The 24,269-nt window shown below is 34.1% G+C and overlaps 2 protein-coding genes across 7 annotated transcripts in view; both read right to left on the bottom strand.

Moving 5' to 3' along the window:
* Nucleotides 1-505: 505 nt before the first annotated feature.
* Nucleotides 506-5,813, bottom strand: LOC18100110 (carotene epsilon-monooxygenase, chloroplastic). Of its 5 annotated transcripts, XM_024602763.2 has the most exons (10): nt 5,184-5,812; nt 4,759-5,055; nt 4,469-4,666; nt 3,807-3,908; nt 2,630-2,770; nt 2,407-2,514; nt 1,547-1,629; nt 1,220-1,382; nt 1,041-1,101; nt 506-861 (listed from the first exon to the last, which is right to left on the bottom strand). In XM_024602763.2, exons 1-9 carry the CDS (start codon nt 5,655-5,657, stop codon nt 1,066-1,068), a joined length of 1,602 nt encoding a protein of 533 aa, XP_024458531.2. In that variant the 5' UTR covers nt 5,658-5,812; the 3' UTR covers nt 506-861; nt 1,041-1,065. The 5 variants fall into 5 exon arrangements, 3 of the variants coding, with proteins under 3 accessions (XP_024458531.2, XP_024458530.2, XP_052310266.1); XM_024602762.2 differs by having other exon boundaries at nt 776-1,101; nt 5,184-5,811; XR_002982270.2 differs by lacking the exons at nt 506-861; nt 1,041-1,101 and adding an exon at nt 2,283-2,328 and having other exon boundaries at nt 1,341-1,382; nt 5,184-5,813.
* A 631-nt stretch (nt 5,814-6,444) lies between these two features.
* LOC18100107 (nuclear pore complex protein NUP205) overlaps nt 6,445-24,269 on the bottom strand; it is a 34,733-nt gene continuing 16,908 nt past the window's right edge. Inside the window, exons 32-45 of one of the 2 annotated variants that reach the window (XM_006381293.3) lie at nt 23,990-24,180; nt 23,771-23,897; nt 23,612-23,689; nt 23,000-23,164; nt 15,881-16,045; nt 15,665-15,802; nt 13,942-14,085; nt 13,326-13,457; nt 13,101-13,196; nt 12,854-12,991; nt 12,641-12,741; nt 9,803-9,922; nt 9,156-9,288; nt 6,445-6,783 (exon numbers count right to left, since the gene is read on the bottom strand). In XM_006381293.3, the coding sequence (XP_006381355.3) occupies nt 6,700-6,783; nt 9,156-9,288; nt 9,803-9,922; nt 12,641-12,741; nt 12,854-12,991; nt 13,101-13,196; nt 13,326-13,457; nt 13,942-14,085; nt 15,665-15,802; nt 15,881-16,045; nt 23,000-23,164; nt 23,612-23,689; nt 23,771-23,897; nt 23,990-24,180 (1,812 nt within the window). In that variant the 3' untranslated portion in view covers nt 6,445-6,699. The remainder of the gene's footprint in view (nt 6,784-9,155; nt 9,289-9,802; nt 9,923-12,640; nt 12,742-12,853; nt 12,992-13,100; nt 13,197-13,325; nt 13,458-13,941; nt 14,086-15,664; nt 15,803-15,880; nt 16,046-22,999; nt 23,165-23,611; nt 23,690-23,770; nt 23,898-23,989; nt 24,181-24,269) is intronic. The other variant, XM_024603092.2, reaches the window with a different exon arrangement.

Below are 24,269 nucleotides of genomic sequence, written 5' to 3'. Positions count from 1 at the left end.
AAATGGGGTATGAGCATTGGACAAGACGGGACAAATGGCATTGGGCTGTACTCGATAATGTATCGAACTAGACATATACACATGTTTTTTGTCTCGTGTTTAGTTCATTGAACAAGACAATGGTGGATGGATTTTTGCAAAAATTCATTTCGGTCCTCTTAAATTTTTCACCAATTCATTTTAGTCACTACATTTATTTTTAATGATTTTTTAGTCCTTATTTTATTCTGTCCTCTAATTTTTAGTAAGTGAATTTAGTCCCTGAATCACAAAAAAAATCAATTAAACTCCTATATGTAAAAATTCATTCTAATAAAATACAAGTGAAATTGGTCAAACATTAGTCAATCAAATTAAAAAATAAGTGAGTGATAAATAGAATAATGGATGATATAGAAAATTGAGAGAATGATTTTGTCCATGGCATTTGACAAGTTTGATCCACCCCATGGTGGGACGAGAATTTTACCTTCAGGACAACTATGGACAGGACAATGATCCAATATGCACATCAAACACAATGCAACTTGTCTCATCATGTCTAATATAGGCACCAAACATTATCTAACCTGTCCTATTGAATCCAGTTTTGTTCTGTCTAGAGGACCAAATGCATCATCCTAAGAGTTGGTTCAGGTTAAAAACGAAGTTATTACAGCAAGCTCATTCATGATTCTATATTCATACCATTGTATTAATTTAGACATAGTTCAGAGTCAAGATCAGAATACTCTGTTATCCCAGAAAGCAGCTTACCAAAACCAAAGCAACATGGTTTATGGAAAACTTGAGATGCCTCTTTTTTATCTCTGAGAATGACCATTCAAGATGCCTAGTTATCAAAGATTACAACGCCTACCTCTGCAATACATATATTAACAGTTCGATTATGTGAAGTTCTTGTTGTGTCACTATTTTTGGTCAAAAAATGATAATTTCTTTCGCTTTCAACCAAAGAATAGAATTTCATTCTCATTGCTTACAAAATTGAATATTAGTACAAGACACAGATGCCTAAACATATTAGTTTTACAGCTTACCCAGAAGAAGATGAAGCAAAGACATTTAAGTGTCTCTTTGGCTGAGTTTCATGTACAGGCCCTGCAAATAGTGCCACTCCATTAGGACGCATCTTTGCATATATAAGATTAACATTTTACCAAATCATTGTCAAGTTTCCAACTTTTAAATGATTGTGCTTGATGTATGGGATAATTACATCTGTAGTGTGTATTGTTGCTCCAGTAGTCATGCGGATGTTCTGATCAGGAACCAGCTCAAAGTTAATTTTCTGTAGAAAGATTGCAAGTGCAACAATGGCTTCAAGTAAAGCAAACTGGTCACCAACGCATTTACGGGGTCCTCCACTGAAAGGAATGAACCTGTGATGCACAAGTTACTAATTTAGAATGATGCAGGCCAGGATGAGTTAAGGGGAAAAATACACGTTGTTGGACTTTGAGCTTAATAAATAGCCCATTATGTTAACAAAGTTGTACCAAAATCAAAGAAATGATAATACAAAGGAACAAGAAGAAACAAATACCTAAAATCTGTGTTTGATTCATTAGGCACTGGGCCATCCAAGCCAAATCTCTCTGGCACAAACTCTTCTGCTCTCTCCCAGACCTTGTAAATTAAGCACATAAGAAATACCATCAGAAGCCAATTCACACAACAAACACATTCTTGGTTTCCATGAATAATCACGCCAAATAACTATATTCGAATTCAAACAAGCCTATTAGGATGGGCAGTGATCTCAAAATATTGCCATTTGATGTAAAACTGAACAGAAAAGGTGTCAAAATTCAAAAATTCTTTCCATTTGTTTAGAAACTAAATCATAACAGAATTTCCATTTCAGTTCTTAATTATGGTTCAGAATTGTCTTTGAACTCGTACATTTAAGGTAAGATACTGCCAGAGTTGCTTAAGAACTGGCAAATAGAATTTGTTCAATGAAGGAAGCATATTTCCATATGCCTGGGCACATAGTGACAAGATGGCTTGGGTGTCAACACAAGATTCAAAATCTTGCCAATCAGAGTTGCTTAAGAACCAGCAAAGAGAATTTATTCAATGATGAAAGCTTATTTCCACATGCCTTGGCACACATTGACAGGCTTGGGTGTCAATACAAGATTCAAACTCTTACCAATCAATAGTGTACGCTTAAGCAAGCTTATTAGTCGCTTCCTAGCAATTTTGGAAGTGCTGAAAGATTAGAATTTATCCCATCTAAAGTAGCAAATCTAATTATTCAGTCACTAAATAAGTACCTTGATTTTGTCAGGTTTCCAAATTTACAGCAGACAGCAGCGGTCTCTTCATTTAAAACTATTAGCTTAAATTACAAAATTCAACTCAATGTAGGTTTGAAGAGTGCACAAAATATCATAATACCTTGGAGGAGTGATGAATATTGTACACTGAAATCATTATATCTTGTCCAGCATTAACCTTATAATTACCAGGAAGCACATCAGCAACTTGAGCTCTTCTTATCAAGACCTACAAGAGTAACAACATATGATAGAATAATAAAGAGATTGCTGTAATAAACCGTTTGTCTATTTTTGCCAGTCCTGTTACAATTTACTTAAGAAGGAAAGGCAATGCAACCTACCGGAGGATGTGGGTAGAGACGTAGGGACTCATTTATGCAGCGTGTCAAATACTTTAGATCCTTTATATCATCATAGGTAGGAGGCCTTCCCTGTAGTACTCGGTCAACCTCTTCTTGTGCTTTCATCAATGTAGAAGAATCCTGAAAAAAAGTAAATGAAGAACAATGATGTTCAGTAGCATGTGTATTTATATAACAGGCTGAGAAGTTAAAATTAGGGGTTAGGCAAACTATTCCTATTGAAGGTTCTAAAAACTTGAGAAGGTAGATGAAAGGAACAAAAGGCAAGTCACCATTTTCAAATGTAAATGCTAAACAAACTTGTTGCTACATATTAAAGGAACTGCTAGAACACAATTCAGTTTCTGAAAATATATAACTATGAGATGTTCAAGAATGAATCTGACAATCAGAAATAGGAACCTAAGTGAAACAAATGTAGTTCTCACACTATCCAGTTACGTGCAATAAAACAGCCAGACATGTTTTTTATAAACAAACATTAATTCAACTTGTACTATATAATCCCTAAGTGGATTATAACAAGAAACTAAACAGGAACAAATGCTCCGACTTCATAGGTAGCAACAAATTCATAAGACGTTTGACATCACACCTCCATGTAAATAGTGGCATCTAAATATGCAAACAAAATCCACAGATACATCATGCATATAGACCAATGCTTTAACCCAGAATACCTCCCTATCGGATCAAGTTTGCCCAGCCTGTGCCCCACAGAGGGACAAATTAATTCCTAGGTTAAATGGACCAAAACTAGACCATCTAATCTAATGATTTTTGTTCCAAATGGCATAAGGAAAATTAAACTCCATTGGGTGTTTCATTGATCATTTAATATTCACTTCCCATATTAATTAAGACATATGTGCCCCTTTGATAAATGACTGACCAAGGCAACACTCTTTGAACTCCTTTCAGGTCAATGAGCATTCGAGAATAAAAACTTTTGAAAAGGCATTATGCAGAAGAGTACCACATTGGGGGAGGTAACAAGATTTTGGGCCTAAACACTTTTATCCTCACAGTTTCAAGTTCATGAAATAATTGAGCATCACAAGTCATTAGATTTGGTTTGAAGTCTGAAATTGTCATTGATTGAGGGTTTCCAATTTGAATATCAACAAATATTTTCCCATGTAATAAGATAGACTACCTTACTCAGGAGATACAAAGTCCAAGTCAATACTGAACCAGTTGTCTCATGGCCAGCAACCAACATTGACAGTAGGTCATCTCGTAACTGTACACTTGAAACCTGAAAGACATTTGGCCATTAAATTATAATTAAGAAGAAAACTTAAGAAAAGATACTAGAATCCAATATCAGAGGGAGAGAGATCATTCTTCAAAATACAATTCTCTTGCAAATCCATGTATGCAGAAACTTGGAACGATAAGGGCAGACATCCTAATTTTCATGTCAAGAACTATGTGCCAAGGCCAGCATAAATGGCACAGGGCAATGAATTTTTTTTTTTTTTTTGGTTGAACTAGGAGGGTCATGATTCCTCAAGTGGATGTTCCCATTCCAGATCCTAACGGTGATATGCTTCAACTCCCAATTAAGCTATTGTGTTTCAATCCCAACAAACTACAGAGTATGCCATGCAGGAGCATAAAATTTGCAAAGTAATGCAGTAAAATAATGTAGTTTTACAAAAAGGCTTCTTATTTCATGCCAGTCATAATTCTCACAAACTGTACATAATTTATGCACAGAAATTCCTGCTTTATAACTGAGACTTGCATATTATTCTACAATTCCACAATCATGATATATTAATAAACACTAATAAATAAAGAGCAGGAGCAGACCTCTTCCCTGCTGGCGAGCAAAAACCGGAGAATGCTCGGATCATTGTCGTTCACATATTCCTCCTCATTTATTTTCTCACCCTCAATTTCCACAATCTTTTTGCATTTCTCAATAAGTTCCTCAACAGTTTGCCTAATAACCATAACCGCCTTTGCCGCTTTTATTTGCCTCGGTATAATCTTACACAAAGCATCAATCTGCAAACCAACAAAAAATCACAACTTAAAAACTTTAAAAAAAAAAATTGAGAAACACGGAGAATAATGAAGAAACTCATGGATTTGCATGCCTTCCAATATGGCAAAAGGTCAGTGGCACGAGCCTCTGCCTCTTTCAATGCAGTGTAAACAGCATCAATAACAGGACTATCAGTAGTTAATGAATCAAAATTGTAGTTGAATACTGAAAGACCAATGACATCGAGTGTCAATTGAGAAAACTTCTCTTCCATATTTACAGCATTGCCATTCAATGCATCAGCTTGTAACTTCTCCACCAACCTTTCTGCACATTTGCAAAACACCCTTTCAACTATCACTGACAAATACTTCCTGTGCAGTGAAGGCACCACTGCCCTGCGCCTTGCCTACACACCATCACCATAAATAAAGAAAATTCACAACTTCAAGTATTATTACTGATACTGATAATAATTGCCAGCTTAGTTTCATAGGATAAATAATGGGGGGGGGGGGAGGAAGGAAAGAAGATTACAGTCCAAAGTGGGCCCTCGGCGATAGCAAAACCGGAGCCGAAGAGAAACTCAGAGACTTCAGCAACAAGGCCTTTGGCATACTTAGTACCATAATTTTTTAAAACATGTTTAGCAATAGCAGGGTCACTAACTATAACGAAATTTCTAGGGCCAGCAGCGAGACGGTAAATGGGCCCATAATCATTCATCCATTTAAACAAAGGGAGAAACAAAGCACCACCTAAAAGATCAGACACATCTTCAAGCTTAGCACTGGCAATGGGAATCCCTGAATCATCGTTTCGGCCTAAGGATAAGGAGCGAGTGAGGGACGTTAGCCAGTCTGGGCTGACCCAAGAGGTTTGTTTTTGGGTTTCGTCGTCTAAAGAAGATTTGATGGACAGAAACCGAGGTTTTGGAGGGAGAGTGGTGGTGGAGATGGGTTTGTACTTGTAGAGAGGATGAAGAGAGGAGACGGAGAAGGTGAGTGACATCGTTTTGGTCTCTTTCTCTCTCCCTCTCTTGTTTCCCTGTTTGTCTGATTAAGTTTTGCAGCTAAAACACTGTGGCTACTCTGTTCCTTTTTTTTTCTTCGTTGAATGTGGACTACCGACTACGAGCTCCAGTATAGAAGATGATGATGCGATATGATATTCTCATTTATTTGTTTTTTAAATAATATTATATGTAACGGGCTTGGGCCATTACATCCGTTTAGAAGTCATGGCTTGTAGCTTCGAGTATGTGTCTTGATTTTCCAGCATTCAAAGAACCTTCTATAAATGAAGTAGAAGCTTCTCTTTTCGTTGATGTGCAGTCCAGCCACTGCCCAAGCAACATCCTGCGGAACTGAGCCTCAGTCTTTCGATACAAGTTATCTAACAAACCCACCATCAATGCCAGCAACAATGGCATCCCCTGCTTCAACTAGAAGTGACATTATAAGGTATGGGGTTAGCTGCCAAGTGGCTAGAACAACTCTGAATTTGTTGTTTTTACATTTCATAAGTATTTTAAAAAAATTAAAATTTTTTATTTTTTCTTTATATTATATTACTATTTTTTAATGTTTTTAGATCAATATATTAATATTAAAAATATTTTAAAAAAAAAAACTTATTGAGATGTATTTTCAAATAAAAAATATTTAAAAAAACAAGGAGATGGTGATGGAGTAAGGTCTCAGTGGGCAGTATTTTTCGAGGAATTGAAAAATGTAAGGAAATGAGAAAAACTGAATAGAATTGATGGTTTTTAAGTTCAGTGACATGGAGTATAGAATGATGATAAAGCATATTAATTAATGATACCAATAGGACTTTACTTGAGCATTTGAAAGTAGACTTGAGAAGATTGCTCGTGTACAAGAATACAAAAATCCTAAGATAGTATTGGATCAGCCTAATACAACATATGATTATAGATTATAATTTTGCAGATTTACAAAGCCGAAAAGCTAACCTCAAGAAAACATTAACCACATCATAAAATTTGACTCAACTACGTCACGACATCTTTTCACAGCCTGAGGTAATCTCATAAAGCCAGGTTTTGGATTGCCATTTCTTTAAGGGATGTCACCAATCTTCGAAACACCTTCAGATTGTGGCCGACCTTATCCTGCAAAACCAAGCAAGCACATCGGTGCCGATTGCAAAAGACCAGAATCAAGATCAAATTCCTAAATAGTTAACGACACCACAGACGCTAAATACTTCAACACCAGGGATGCAACTATTTACTTCATTTTAACTAAAACCAATGATGAGTACATAGTTTACGCTGAGATTTGTCACACTTTTCCGAGTGAAAATTGTTGCACTACACACGTTTGCCACAGATGAAAAACACCCACAAAGGTTCTTACAAGTACTTCATTTGCATCACAAGCAAGTTGATATTACGACAACAAGAAATCCACAGACTCCAACAAGGAAAGAAGAATCCTTTTTCTTGTGAAGTACAATTATTGTAGAGTAATTTTATGGTGCTTAGAAAGTAACAAATGGTATACTATTAGTTATTTTCTAGGAGTCCACTTTGAAGAAAGAGACAGATATGGGTCATAGATTTTATTCTCTCTCCTTGTGTTTCTCTTTTTCTTTAAATTGGACTCTAAGAAGTAACTACTAGAATGCACTACTTATTCACTAAGCATCATAAAATTTTCTGTTATTATACAACAAGAGAGAAGAATCACAAAAACATGGTGGCTAAAATGGAAAAGATGTTTACAAAAAGAATTTTAAATAAAGAATTTAAATTTCAAACATATCATCAAGCAGTTAAGTTAAAATCATTATTAGGAATGCCTAGTGTATAATTTTAAATTTCCAATTCAAATTTAAAACTACCAAATTAGTTTCAATTTATCTATTTAATAAGAAATTAGCAGGAACAAGGTTAGGGATGCACAAGCACAACAAAGAATTATTCATAGAATAAGCATAAGTTATTTGACCGCTTTGAATCCACTAGTTTTGAATGAGGTCCTTGATAGCATGACTAGTATATATAGCACTTACTTAAAGAGAAATTAGAACAGAAAATTGTGATGAGATATTATTTATGGTTTTGCTAGCAGATAAAGGCAAGATAGAGATGCTATCCCTAGGTCTTTTCCAACATAACTTGAATATTTCTATGTTACACTTGTTTAACAACACAAAAAAAAAATATAGTCGAACTACTAAATACAGAATCATTAGTAGAAAATATAAACAAGTGAAATGTAAAGTTAGAAATACAGGTAAATATATGAGATTAAGTATTGTTTTGTCATAAAAATGTACCCAAGTTACAAAAACTACCGTAACTTGAAGTCACTATAGCGAGCAACTTATCCTTTCATAGTGGAGCGAAACTAAGTGGGCCAATTGCCCCTTGAAGCAGGTGAAAAAAGGTTAGTTTTGTATAAGTTATTCAACTCTACAATTCAGGGTATTGCTGTAATTTCAAGATACATTCCAAATTCTCCTAGAACATGGCTTTTAACATATGAAAGTGTCTTGTTAGTTCTTAATTAAGCAGGGAAAATATATTTACGCTAGAGGTGACATTAATTGAATTATTTGAAAAATCTGTAAAAACCAATTAGAAAGTAACTGAATCAAATGGTTTTCTTAAAACTTTTTAGAAAAAATCAATTATAATTTTTTTTAAAAAAATTGGTTCAGTTCTGCTCGGTTTTTGTTTCAAAGTTTAGAAACTAAAAAATCCAAAGTAAACTGAAAAAACCCATTGTAAACTCAAGGCCTAATATGAAATAAAAGCTCATTAAATCAAAACCTGTCAAAAATAGCACAACTAAAAGGTCCATGAATTAAATTGGATTTATTTAGTTTTTAAAAATGTAAAACCAAACCAATCAATGCAAAATTGAGTTTTGAAAAAAATCAAAGGCTTAAATTGGTTTGGTTCTGTGCAAATTTAGTTGAATTTCTCATCTAAACCAAACCGTTTAAATTAGCGATCACCCCTAATTTATGCTCTTCTTTTTTAAGAGTATTCTAATCCAACTACATAAAGCTTTTATAATACTTTATTTCAGAAATAAGAATTTATGAATAAAATTTAGGTTGCATGATGCAATTCCTAAGAATTCAATTCCTAAGATGTGATGCCTTAGGTTTCTTGGTGTGATCCTAGAAAACTCACCAGTGTCACTAGTAGCTCGAGCAAGTTTTTCCCTAATTCAAATTTTTTTAAAAACATCCCTTTATTCTTTATTAATCTAAACCATTAAAATCCCCAGATTTTCAAAGCTCTGGCCCATCATAAAACGCTTGTAGGACAGAAATTCAAGTCTGTCATGATTCATTTCCCTTCTCAAAAACCTAGCTCAACCCCTGATTGTACCAAACAATCAATCCATTAGATTTACTAATTTATCTCTAACACTTTTGATGCCATGATTCAAAAGGTATCACTACACATATCTCAGTAATTATTTTGACTGGCTATAAGCAGTAAGCAGAAATTAAGTACCATACCTCACTCAACAGTTCAAGTCGTTCTAACGTGGGAACCAACATCCCGCACATCCAAGATAGATCCTGTCTGGGGTCAGAGTGTGTGCCAAATGTAACTGCTTTTGTAGCTCCACTATTATCAGATGCCATGGACCTGCCAAGAAAACAAAAGATCACAGGGCAGATAAATTTTAACAGCTATACCTCATCTACTAATGAACTCACCTTGGATCCCCAAAGCAATAGGTACTTTAGTTTATTTTTTTGGTAATTTGGATATCTTCAGTTTGGTTTTGAAAAACCGAATAAAACAGAATGACCAACAGAAATTTTAATTATTTTTTCATATTGCATTATACACAATTTTCATACACAGATGAATTGGTGGAGACGCAAAAAAACTGAAGCTTTATAATCTTTTCACTTATTTGGTTTTTATCTAAAACTCAGCCTTGTTCAAGTCATCAATACATGAAAATTTCATAAGAAAAACCTAATTACAATTACAGATACCAAACCAATACAATGCTTGGTTGTAGTAAAACAGAGGGTGCAATATATTACAGCAACATTTAAAAACATCCAACATCCAACAACCAGATCTAAATAGCAGGGAGAGGGGTCAAGAAAGGAAAGGAAAATAAAGTTAAAGAATAAAGATGACGCACCCTTCACGAAAATGGACAAGGATGATATCCAGCACATGTTCTGCAAGTGGAAGTAACAATGTAATTAGCTGATCTCTTTCGCCAGCTACACGGGACATTTCCATCATTGCGATATACCTCCTGCAAAAATAAGAGAATCAGGCATAAAGCAAGATAATGTTTGTCAAAAGAATATGATTGATTAGTTACACTTCAACATTATGGTTTCATGAGAATCCAACATGAAGATTTTCAAAGAACAAAGAAAACAGCTGGGAGGTTGAGGAAGTGACAATGATCCCTTCCATGCTCAGACACCAATCCCTTGATTGCAATAAATGGAGGCTAAACCATGGTTGTCAATCTCATTCTGTACTTGAAAAAAAAATGATCGGTAGTCCAGGTTCACAACCTAGCATCCAAAGAGTAATGGCTTTAAAAAGATCAACATCGTGGGATGATGGCCGTGGCAAGCTGGTGGTATAATGCCAACGTAACGTCATGTAATTGGGCTAAATCTACTAATTACAAACCATTGATGAATGCTTTTAAAAGAAATTGGATCTGGTTTTAAGAGACCATGCTACCATGATTTGAGGGGGCACTTTTGATACTATTATTTACATTCAAGAATAGCTTTTAGGGATCAACAACCACCGGAAAGTCTATGAACATTTTTAAAATAATTTAACCAATTTATAATTTCCTTGTTGATTGTTCACAAGGATTAATTAATACTTATGGCCTAAAGATTAGATAAAGAGGTAATGCTTCAATTTTTAGATGTTGCTAGGTAAAAAGGCATAACAAATTTCAAATATAATCTAGCATGGGTCTTATCTTTGAAGAGGAAAGATTTCACCAACAAGGGAGATTCTGAGGCATCCAACATAACAAGTAATGAGTTTAAGAATGAGTTTATCAAATGCTTATTTTAGCAAATGGATAGAGTCAAGCCATGCTTCACATTAGAAAAGAAATAGCAGCAACGACCTTGCATAATAATCATATAATCAAGGTTAGTGAGCCACTTGGGCAAGTTGCTAATTGCCATATAATGGAGAAAGACTATTGACAGGTTATTTGTTTGAAAAAAATTAGATAAAGCAAGAAAGGTAGTCAAAAAAGGTAATTCCACCCTCACAAGTCTGGATTAGCAACACTTCCTATTCAGACAGCAACAACCATATTCATGCCCTCTAGTAGAAAACAATGAAATTCACTTGGCTGAGCCCTTATAATTTGGACATGAGAGAGATCAAGCCACGCATGACATCATTATAGACATGAGTTGGCAATCCTTCATTCCAGAGATGATAAAGAAGGCTTCCTTTTTTATGACATGGTGGTAACAAGAAAAGGATTTGGAAGCCTATAACAAGGGTAGGCATAGAAGAGTATGTTGACATTGGAGATGGCAGTGGTTTTGATTTTGTGGGTGATTGAGAATAAAGTAAGACTTTTAGAATTAGCATTTGATTATTTAGTTTTACATGATTATTTAAGATTTTTTTTACATGATTATTTAAGATTTTAATTACTTTAGATAATTATATACAAGTTTTTACATGGTAGTTATAGTAACACTTGATAAGGAGCTTAGATTTATATCCTATTAGTAACTTTCTTTTGGGTTCGTTTTTTCTAATACTATTGGGTTAGGTTTTCAAACTTTCTATTTGTTTTGGTACCTATAAATAGTATCCTAGTTAGAAACTCGAGAAGGCTATGAATTTTCATCAATCAAATAAATTGATCCTTTTGGATTGTCATGTGTTGTTTTGGTCAAAATCAGGTTCTACATCAATTAGTATCGAAGAGTTTTGAAAGAGCTCTACAGTCTATATCTTCTCAACCATGTTATTATTTGCAACTTCAATTTCACCACCAAATCTAGTCCCAAGAGTTTCTTTGTTATTTCTGGTTAAAATCAATGAGACATTTTAATTTGCATTGAATAACAAATAGCACAGGAAAAAAGTTCTGAAAGAAAGCTGTTGGGATTACTGCCAGGTGCCAGCATATCATAATGAGAAATTGCACGCTCATATTATAACAAATTGGTTCTGCCAACTTGTAAGAAGTCGAATACTACTATCATATTTAAACACACGTCAAAATAATCTTGTCTCTACAAACATATGGCATCATTCTTCGCAGTTGGGAAAGAGATTTTTCTTAAAAATCATGGCCTCTGATTTAATGCAATGAGAAAGCACTGCCCAGAATCAGCAACCAAGCACAAATTCTACAGTCTGAAGATTTTTTTCTCAGTTTGATACCTAATGTTGCTGCTCCATGTCCAGAGTCACTAGGTGTTACCACAGCTGCTGTTTCTTTTTTTGTCTTTCTTCTAGGAAGTTGGAAGTCAACCTGATTCCTGGCTTTCTATTATAGAGAAATTATGAGTTTAGTGGCGGTGTATAAATCAAATATCGCTGCTTGAATATTTTTTCCACGGTTGGTTAAGGAAGACTGTCCTTGATTTGCTTTGCTGAACTTCCAGATTTGGGATCGTCACTTGCTACACTTTTAATTTCAAGTCTCACAGTACCAAATGGTTGCTTAATACTAAAATGCTGAAGGCTAGGTCCATCTCTAGACTTCAGAGGTCCTACTTTGCTGACTATGTTTGATAGTGATCTTTTTTATTTATCAGTAATGTAATATATGCATGCTTGTATACATTGAAAATGCAAACGAAAAGACTTAAAGAAAGTTTTGGTCAAAAGACTAGTTTCACATGTTGATATAGAAAGATGATATGATAGATAAAATGAAGATAGGCAAAAACATAACTTAAACGAATCAAACTAGGATTAAACATAATAATGAAGTGAAGAAAATCAGAACAAGTACCTCTTCTGTATGTCATCGGATGAAGAAACAGACTCTTGCATAACACACATGTTGATAATTTCATCCACCTCCTGCCTTGACAGTTCATTTATATCTTGAATCTGCAAACCCAAATAAAGTTACTTTTTAACTGAACATAATAAGAAATGAACAAAAGGAGGAAAAACCAACAAAAATGGGAAAATATTTTAACATATGTAATGATTATAACACCTTATTAAGAAGTAAGGATTTCTCCTCAGCAGCCATTTCAAGGGAAGTTGCAACTGAACGGAGGAGAGAGTCAAGTAACATCAATGTGGGCTGCTGCAGCATAGCAGGGGAATGGTAATCTATGGAGCTGTCTGAGACCTGTCACAATCACAACTCATATGGCCATATGGGAAATATCTCCTTATTCACTGGGAAAAGTAGTACTGTATTTCATCACAAATGACTAGCTCCACATTCATAAATATACCTGGAGTCTCAGAGACATTTTTGTGACTAAGAAATATAGGTAAGAGCCCAGACTGAAGCATAGCCGAAACGAGTTCAGTTCTACCTTGCTTTTATTCTGATTTTTTCAAAAGAAACAATTGAAATGTTGATAAAATAAAGACATATATAACATGATATATATATATATATATATATAGATATATATATATATATATTTGTTTCAAATAGTGGTTCTAAAAGAGACCTGAGATACCTCAGAAGATTGGGCCAATTTACCAACAGTAGGAGCTCCAGAGTCACAAGAAAAAAGAGCACGCATCATACTGAAAAGACCTTGAACAAAACCAAACTCGTCACTCTCTTCATAGGGCCATACCTGCAGGGGGAAAAATGGAGTTGTGCATAACCAAATAAAGATTTTTCTTCTTTTTACTTTTTGAGCATACCAAATAAAAAGAAAACTAGCTGGTAAAACAAATGGAAAAAAATCATCCAATATGACAATGAGGAGATGGATTAATTATTTATTTATCTTAATTCAATTACTAGGTTACAACATGGGATAACATCTAAACCATTCCCCTGCCTTACCCATCTCATCCAAAGTACAATCAGTATCCTAGTCACTTCAGATAATACTACATGATCTTACTAGCTAAACTAGCAGGCAACCACAAGCAAATTGTCTTGTTATAGAGCACATTTTACAACCCTTTCAAGGCACAAATAAATTTTCCCCAACCACAACATAGTTCAATGCTCAACTGCCACCGCATTGCCTAGAGCTTGCAGTACCTAGAGCTGAAAAGATACCCACCTTGTATTAATATCTTATAATACCATTACCGCCAAGAGTTTACCTTACAAAGTATGCCAACAACAAGATTGATCTGCTCCACAGTCAATTCATCAGCTGTGGAAATATCTTCACGAAGAATTTGATCAAACAGCATCTGATGTCCTTTTACAAAATCTATAACTTCACGAACAATTTTATTCTTCACCTATTACACATAGAAAAGGACGTAAAAGATGAAGAATGTTAAGTGCGAATTGGACCCAAATATGGAAAGAAAAAGGAAAGTTAGCCCTGACCACGATAGCCATAAAACTGAAAGCTTGGACATGAGCCTTGATGAGCAACATTGATGGCAAAATGAGAAGAAATTGCAACGACGACTTTGTGGCAAATCTTGGTATAACACTAATTGTTCAACAGTGATAATTTCAGAGTGACAAATGAGACAAATTGCTAAAGAGCTTGGTGTTCTTTCTGTATATTTATTTATCTTATTGAAGAAGCTTAACAGTAGATTGTCATGATTGTTTAACAAATGAACAAGGAGTAACCCATCACTTTTAAGGCAGATGTACACGCTCATGAATAATCTGTCTTAAGGTTGCTCATAGGCTTGTTTGAAGTGTTGGTAAGACCTACATTGGTATTGACTAGACTATTCACTCTTTTTTCTCCAGAATTAAGAGTCTATTTTTGAACAACAAGAAGAATGCACTAAATGCTCAGACTTTCACTTAACTTCAAATGCCAATATTGCCCTGGACCTTATTATCCTTTCACTAAATGCTCAAACAAGAAGAATGTTTTTTTATTGTTCATTTAACAAGTACACATAGCAATGTAAGAGCAAAATAGACAGTTGAATCTACATTTGTTTGTTGACTTCCTTTTCTGAGACAAAGAAAATAACGAATATGGCAGTCTTTGTTGCATAGAGGGAGTAATAAGGATTTTTCTGCAAATGAAAACTACAGGGATGGTTTTAAATAATAACCCTTATTTAACAGAACTGGGAAACATATTACTGTTACTCGGCATTATACTGCTGTTAATGGTGATTTACAACTAGAACAACTATAACACCCTTATATAACAATAATGGTTGTTATAGTGAAAATAACAGGCCAATAACAGCCTGCTTACTAATATGATTTTTTGATTGTTTGTATTCCTTTGATAGTTCTAATGTACTGTTTAGATGGCATTTAACTACTAGAAAAGCATGCATATTGAAACCATTATTTAACACCTGTGAAATCCATAATCTGCAACCACAATTTAAAATTATGGCTATAAGTTTAAAGCTACAGGCAACAGAAAAGGGACCAGTTTCATTAAAGAGACATGTTTAGTTAGACAAGTAATTTCAGAAATTATTAAACCTAAATGATCTATTATGAACTCCAAAAGAAAAGGTCCCTATTCAACTGTCCAAGAATAATTCCAAAAATATAATCTAAATTGTGAAATCAATTTTACTAAATTCAATTTAATTGTAATGAGAATCTATTCCAAACAGGGTGTGAAGATGGCTTCAGCCTGGCCCAAAAAGATTGTCAATTCAAGAGTATGTAATTGAGAATTATATACTTTTGAAGGGGCAATCTTCATTGAGAATTACTAAAAACTTTAAAAAGAACCACAATTTTCATTTGCAAGTATCGCTATATGTGGGAAATAAAAAAATTATTTAACAAAATAGGAAAAGAAAAGGTTATAATGTTTTAGATGTAAGAAATGATTCAATAAGAAAGAAATAACCAAAACCAAGAAAGAAGGCTAACCTCGAATATATCAGATGTATCAACCAATGACGTCAAAGAAAACAACAATCTCAACATAGGTGTTACAATCATGCATTGTTTGTCAAAATCTACAGAAACATCTCGACGAAGCTTTCGGTCAAACCGCCTCAAACATCCCTATAATCCAGCTTAAGTTTAGCTTTGTGAAAGTAAGAGCAAACAAATGACTTGAGAGCAGATGGATAATATTATCACCTGTAAACTGACTGCCCTGCATGATGCAAGATGCTCCAAGGCACCCATGGAAAACAAAACCTGGGCCCCAGATTTCCCATATTTGTAGCTAATCCTCAACAGTAATGCCAATTCAGCCTCAAGGGTACTTGCCCGCTGCAATGAATCCAATGAATGCCCGCCATCCTGAATTAAAAAACAATATGGCATGGTACATGAAAACACATTAATGCAATATGTGCACAAGGATACATAAAAAGGGAAAAAAGAAACCTAAACTCTGGAGCATGCTGTATTAGGTGGCTCTCATAATTCTACCCTAGTAAAGAAAATTAAACATCCTTCCAAATTAACATAATAGAAAAATATGTTGAAAGAGCAAAGACTCATGAACCTGGAAAGAAGGGGGAGTGAATAAAAGCACTGTGTTTTTCTCCATTACAGATCTAGTAGGGCATGTGAAAGTACTAAGCATGTTAAAGTTTCTTTAGTTTGTCATTTTCTTTTCATTGATACATGTGTGTGGATGCAATTGTCTGGTCAATTTGTAAATGTTTTTCTGTTACCTAGTGAAACTGTAACAATTGCAACTCTTGACAGCATCTACTTCATCAAAAAGCAGACTATTTAACCAATCCAAAAAGTATTTAGGAGGGACTCGCAATTGTTTTGGCCTGAGTCTAGCATTGGGTGAAGACTTGTCTACATGAACATAACAGGTGCAAGTAGGTTGGGAGAGATTAATTGTGTTGTGGGAGCCACATTCACGATTGTCTATATGATGCAGGAGATTTTTCCTTTGATCTAACCGTTGTATAGGGCTGAAATTTAATTAGGAGATTCTAAAGGTTCAATTTCGTATAGAGTTAAGATTTTGTAACAATCAGAAATCGGAAGGCCTTCTGATAATGCCTAGAAGTGATTGTTCGAGATTTGCTAAAAAATTTTCCAATTGGTTTAGGATTCTTTTTTCTATTTGGTTTAGAACTCATCTATTATTTTTTCAATTTTGTATATGATGTTTTTTTAGTATAACTAGAGTTATTTAGCTTGTATTTCAGCAGACTACTTGAAAAGAAAATATCTAGTAATAAAATTTTAAATTAGAATTTACGTGCGACTCCTATTCAGCATAACTTTGTGTTCTTGTGCTTCTTGTTTTTCTTGTGTTGCTTCCGTCTACGTTAGTTGGTCTTAGAGTCTAGGAATCTTAGGTTATTGCTTGTTGTGTGAAGCAATCCTAGGTATTTTGTTTCATGTGTGCTGCTAAATAATCATGGCTGGAAAAAATCACAAAGCAGAGCGTGTTCAACAAAAGGGGATGAGAAGGTTCCCCGTTGGGAGAGAAATGTTCAGCAGCTAATGATAAAAAACATGCATAGACAGATTGTAAAATTAAAAAGATGTGTTCATGAACCAACGATAGAAGATATACGGAAATAGATTGCAAAATTAACTCAACAGTTGATAGAATTGAGGAGTTCAAGGAATCTTGAGAAGTGATCATGAATCCATGACTTGTTTTGATAACTTGTTTCAGAAACATGAGCAGAGAAAACGGCTTCTTGATAAGGATGAGTATCGTGAAGATTTTTGGTGATTTCATTTATCATAAGATAGATGTGGATTGATATTTTTCATCAATTTATGATATTTATTTCGATGACGATTATGTTGATGATAATATCATCAATAATTACAATAATACAATTGACGATATCATTGATGATGTCTTGGGTTGAATGCAAAGAAAACATAGGTGTTTGAGGGAAGAAAAAAAATTATTTAAATTATGTTAATATTTTTTATTACAAGGTTAATGTAATCACAAATGTAAATATATTCAAGGGTTATGTGCTTACAACAAATATTAGTGAAACAAATTTGATGTTTGGAATTCATTACTTTAGAAACACAATGGAAGGGAAATGATTTGTCAAGTTTTATTTATTATACAAATTTTAAGATGAATGGATTGAAGTTAATGTCTAAAAAATTGTTATATACTTGAAGAGAAGGAAAGAAAAGGGGCTGGAGAGTCTTTGATTGAAGATCTACGAGATCAAGACGAGTAATTTGAACTCGATGCACAAGATTTCTTTCCAACCCATAAAGACTGATGCACAAGATTTTTTCATAACACATAGTTTTATGTTATTGGACATAACTTTTGATATGACCGTTAGATCGAGCTAAAATTTTGTTTGAGATTATAAAGGTTTTGTTTCCTATAGGATTAAATTTTTTTAGCAATCAAAGATCAAAAAGGTCTTTCGATAATGCCCAAAAGTTATTATTCAAAATTTGTTATTTTTTCCTAGTTGGTTTAGGTTTTTTCAGCAGAATACATGAAGAGAAAATATTCATTAATAAAATTTTGAATTAAAGTGTGTTATCCCTATTTGGCATAACTATGTGTTCTTATGCTCATTGTCTTTCTTATGTTGTTTCCATCTATATCACTATATGCTTGTAAAGTTATATAAGAAACAAGACCAAGATGAAATTAGAAGAGCTTAATATTTATTATAACAAAAACAAAAAAAGTGCTCTCTTTCGCACATGAAAATTAAAAACAAATAGGTCTTTCATCTTTTTTCAAAAAGAAGAAACATTAATCAGGATGACACGTCCTTCACAAAACAAAATAAAGAACCAGCATAAAAAAAAACTAGAAAATAATAGCTAAAAAAAGCCTTTAAATGCTCAAAAGAGAAGTCCCCAAGTTCTTACAAAACACCTATAAAGATGGAAAAACAAATCTATCTCACATCGGATTTAATCTAAGACTACCCATTTATCTATTGCTTTTCCAAAAAGTCACTACAAGGAGTGAAAAAAAATCTCCTAAAAAGTTTTGTATCTATTCCTCTTCATATCACCTCGGGTGAATCAACTTCGAATAACCCAAAATCTTATCATAAATTCCTGCTTCAGCTCCAAATATCCAATGTTACAAGGCAATGCATAAAAAGTAGCTTTGTGTATCCACCTATTAAAGCACATCACAACATACCACGAATAATGCTCTTGAGGTCTCCTCACCTATAAGTAGTCATTGGTGCTACTCCCGTTGAGAATGTTTTAGTCTTAAAAGTAACCTTATCTCTCCAAATAAAATTGCACATGTAGCTAACATAACCCAATAGTCTCTGTCATGTTGGCAAGAAACGATTTGCCTTAAAAACTACCAAAATCCCTTTTAAGCATGCTCTCTCTTATCAGTTCAATATTCCTTATCAGATTAGTAGGAAGCAATATTACAAGCTCTTGAGCTTATCTACAATTTTAAATCCTATAAGAACTAGAAGTTCCAGAATTTTTACCTTCCTATGATGAAAAAGAAAGAGGGGCACATCATGTAAAGAGGAGATACAATAAAAGTACAAAGGTGCAGTTCAAAAAGGAAGAATCCTAAAATGGAAATGATGAACAATTCAAGAAGAGGGAATCACACCACCTTATGAATCTTTCATTATGACAGAACACCTCCATAAGGAATGATGACAGAACACCTCAACATTTTTCATAACAACTTGTTTTTCAACACCTCTAGAACACTCTTTAAGTGCTCGATATGATTTATTTTAATATTTGTATCCCACGATGATTTCATTGACAACGCGACTATCAACACGCATACACCAACTACCATCCTTTTTTGGTATCAGTAAAATAGGGACAACACATGGACTTAAGCTCTCTTGAATCATCTCTTTCTTCAACAATTCTTCTATTTTCTCCCTCTAGATCTCACCTACTTTTGAACTCATTCTGTAATATGATAAATTCGAAAGGCTTGCCCCTAGTATCAAGTCAATCAGGTGTTGAATATCACGCATAGGAGGAACAATTAAAATATCTACTTCCTTCGTCTCCTTTAAAATGTTTCAATTTCCGACAAAGATTGGTTAATAGTAAAGAATACCTTTCCTCCAGCCTTACAGGGTTTTGGTTGGGAATTCCCCTTCAAAGGCATCGAAGTAAAACTAATCTCATCATTATCAAATCTATAGATGTTTTCTTGTCCCCCATACCATGCATTCACATTATATTGTCATGGCCTACCAAATAACAAGTTACAAGTATTCATGTCAACTAATCACAGTAAACTTCATACTTATACTTGCCTATGGAAAAAGAAACTTTACATCTTTCAGTTACTACTATCTTTGTTCTCTTTTTAATTGAACCTATAGTGTAAGGTTTAGGATATTTTTTAATATTCAAACTCAATTTAACAGCGGTTTCCCTACCAATAATATTCTCGCAGCTACCATTATCAAAAATTCATTGGTTTATTGTGCACCTAGTACAAAAAAGTTTGTGTCGTGTCTCATCATCAGCTTTTGGTGTGAGCATCAATCGCCTCACCACAAAAACCTAACCATCTTCATCCTCATACTCACCCTCATCATCAGGTTCACAACACTCCTCCAGATACAATTTTGTACCTTCTTTACACTCTCCATCCATATGATCAACCATGTTTATAGGCCTCCTCTGAGATCATACATTTGGATTTATGCCCTTCCTGACTGCATCTATAACACTTTATTGGAGGTGCGTGGCACCAAGATTATCTCTTCTGGTTATTCATGTTAGGAATTGCTTGAGGCCTTATTTATCATAGCCAAAGTCAGCAATAACTGGTTTGGATTTACTATTTGTCTGTGGCAGCTTACCCTTCTCAGCAGGTGTAATTCGAGGCTCTGTTGTAGAAACCCTCCTTTTATAATCAAATCTCGTATTGGTTCTAACCCGCATCAACATCTCTGCCTTAAAGCCATATTTCATGCATCAGTAACATTCAACAACATCTGAAGCCTAATTCTATCTCTAATGGCAGGTTTCAGTCTCTGCATATCTAGCAACTTGTTGCCCATCAGTTTCATGCATGTTATTCTTCTCAGCTAGGCGTAAAAATTCCGTTGTATATTGATGCAAAGTTCAAGAACCTTGGGAACACTTTTCATACTGATGGAACAAAATCTTATCATAATTAAGGGGCCAAAATCTATCTCCCAACAACTGCTTCATTCATTCCCAAGTCTTAATAGGTCTTCTACCTCTCGCCATTTAGTATCCAATAACATATCCCACTACACTAAGACCTCATGCAACAATTTAAACCCTACATTTTTTACCATTCTCGATCTAAAATTCTCATATACGCATAAAATTGATCACATTCAACTAACCAATCAAGAAACCCCTATGCTCCTAAATCACAACCAAAAGAAGAAATTTCACCCTCCACACGATAATCTTGTTCATAATTATTCCTTGCCTCGATCTTCTTCACCAGATGAATACTCGTCGTCATATTGACCACGAGGATTTGCATGAACTAGTTCAATGAAAGGTTGGCCACGGGCGTCATCCCCAGCGCATGCCTCTCTTCTTCCCCAATTCATGTTTACGAGCAACCATAGTGCCTCAAACCTGGTTGTAAAATCAAGATTGATGTCATCAAACCCAATTTGCATTCGTCCCTCTAAAGCTACTATCGCTACTTAAAGGTGATCTAGTTGATCCCAAACAGGTTACATCCCTTAATCACCGTCACAGAGATGGTTGGCATCAACTACTTCATAATTCTCTTCATAATTCACAATCGATCCAAATATTGACCCACTTTGAGACCACCTAATGTAGTGTATAGCGAAGATAAAACTAGGGTTCTTAAACCCTAAGGTTACAGACCAAACTGTAGAGAAAGGATTCATAATTAATACTTAATTAATAAAATTCATTTAGCATTAGGATTGCTAAATAGTAAAATACTAATTAAATTAAAAGTCATGAGCTAAATAAAAAATAATAATTAAAATTCAAAATTAACAAGAAAAATAATTAAAACAGGAAATTGTAACTTTAGGCCTTATATCATGTTTCCGAGTTTCTCTGCGAATTTCTTTTCTAGCTTGGTCTTGTCAATTAGAGCCATAAATTCATGGGATAATTGTTCTACGTCAACCTTGTATTTGGATTTCTTTTTTCTATTTAAATTAGGACTTTCAATGTAATTAGAATTTTACTATATAGAAATCCTAATGCTAGATAAATTTTATTAGGATTTTATAAGTTAGGTAAGTTTTAATTAAGAATCATTTACTATAAAGGATTTTAGGTCTAAAACTAATATAAATAGAATATCTAGTTTATTTTAAGAACATTCAAATTCAGACTATTATTTAGATTTTTATAAAATATCAGATATTTTCCTTTTAATCCTCCACGGTGTTAGGACTCTAACTTTAGGACTTGATAACACTAACTTTTATCCACGTTATATGTTGCGTCAAACTCTATGCTAATGAGTTTGGTTCAAGGGAAATCTCCATATACAAATGTAGATGCCTAGTTCTTGATGCAGACCCAAACAATGAACAAAGCAGCAAGAATACCTATAAGAACCAATTCTCTAATTCAAGTTTATTTGATTGATCAAATCTTCAAAACCGCTCTTAAATGTTTAACTTGGAAGCTATAAATCGCAACCAAAAAAAATAAGGAGATCAGGAAAAACTGAATCTAATAGGAACAAGAAATTTCAATGGTAGGAAAACTGATATTCCTATACACTGCTAAAATCAAGGATAATCATATAAATTAAATAAATCAGATTATAATTCTCAAAGTCATTCATTCTCCATCCATTATGGTCCCAACAACGTTGGGACTTGAGAAGAAAATTTTGGAGAGAGTCATACCCTTTACCATTTTGCCTGAAATAACTAACACGACCCTGCACCCTCGTGGTTGCAAGCCCTAGAGTTTTACTGTCAATAACCCCCCCCCCCTCAATCTATGTGAAAAACATGCCAAAAATTAATGAACTAAAATTTCATATTTTGATTAACAAAGTCATTAATACTAACCAAAGAGTGGAGAAAACAAATTTGTAACAGCTGGGAGTAAGAAATTTTTCAAGTTTTCATTCCATACATGAACTAAGACAGAAATAGCAAAATCTATATTTTCACCTGATCTTCTGATTAAATCATCATTAAAGTAAGATTTCAAAAGTGGATAATTTTACTTGTTACTGTGCTGAGAAATTAAAAAAAAAAAATTTGTAGAATGTAAAACAGTTTTAACCATGAGTCAGTACAATAGTAGTGAAAGAAGGAACACCTGGTTTGAAAAATTGCTGATGCTCGTTAGGCAAGTCCTTAAAAATCCTCTACTTTGAAGTTGGCTTAAGAAGTATCTCTCATGGTCAATACATATTAATGCAACCAGAACATACAGCGCTATTGTCTTCCCAGGTTCGCTTCCTTTAGTTGCATCATTTATTACCTGGAGATTCAACAACAAACAAAAAATAAATGAAAAGCAAAGCAGTCATGAAAACTTATCTTTTGATTCAGAGAAAAGCAACCAGGAAAAGAAAATAAGTCATAGGCATTAATAACAACACTGGCAGCAGACAAGAATGAGAACTTGAATAATATATGTTTTTGAATCAGATTAAATATCTTAAAATTCTTTTGTGACAAGAAGCTCGACTTGAAGTGTATATCTAAACAGAAATTGAGAAGCCTTTTAACTAAAACTTCAAAGACATTACACATATTTGGGCCTGAGCATGATGACCTCTTTAAACTAGAATCCATAAATTTAATCTGAATTTCAGATCCCAGTAATGTCTATCTAAAATTCACACTGAGAATAACAGCCATGATTCCCTACATTCCAGCCAGTTTCCCAACTGGCAAATATATGATGAAAAAGTAAGAGATCTACCAAATCCAAGATGGCCTGAGCTTCTTTCCTCATAATTGAAAAATTGGTACGAGCTAGTTCTGCCTGATCTTTGTCAATCTGGAAAGAGGACAGCGAATAAAAGAAGATAAATATTTAAACGTGAGAGAAAATTAAATCAGTGGTTTAGAATCTACACACTTTCTGGAAATCTAGATCTTCACTATCTTGCTCCTCGAGCATCAAAAATTGCATAACTGATGTTGGGATATTTGGATCAAGCATATGCTGACAATACTGAAAATAGCCGAGCAGCAATGCATATTGACTGCAACCACCAACCAATGAAAAACAATACTCAGACTTAAACTAGAAGTTCAACAAGTGCAATAAAATCAATCAGCTTCTAGAAAGCCATACCGTCTTCTCAGAGATTCTGATGATTCATTTCTCAGAATTGCCATTATAAGCTTAAATAATATTGAGTGACAGGCACCATTTGATAGTTTCTTTGCCGTTATAACATCAAGACATGTCATATTATCTGAATTTAAACCACCAGAGCACAAGAACCTTTCATCACGTAGTTTAGCCATGCATGTTAGTGCAACCTACAAAAATTTCAAAACCAAGCAAATTATAGTATATATTAAGAAAGGGGGACCTCCTTAGATACCTTGTGAAATCAGTTTCTCAAAAA

The sequence above is a fragment of the Populus trichocarpa genome, chromosome 6 (genome assembly GCF_000002775.5).
Source record: "Populus trichocarpa isolate Nisqually-1 chromosome 6, P.trichocarpa_v4.1, whole genome shotgun sequence".
NCBI lineage: Eukaryota > Viridiplantae > Streptophyta > Magnoliopsida > Malpighiales > Salicaceae > Populus > Populus trichocarpa.
The sequence above is the reverse complement of the archived record's forward strand: the minus strand, read 5'-3'. Positions and strand labels throughout refer to the sequence as shown.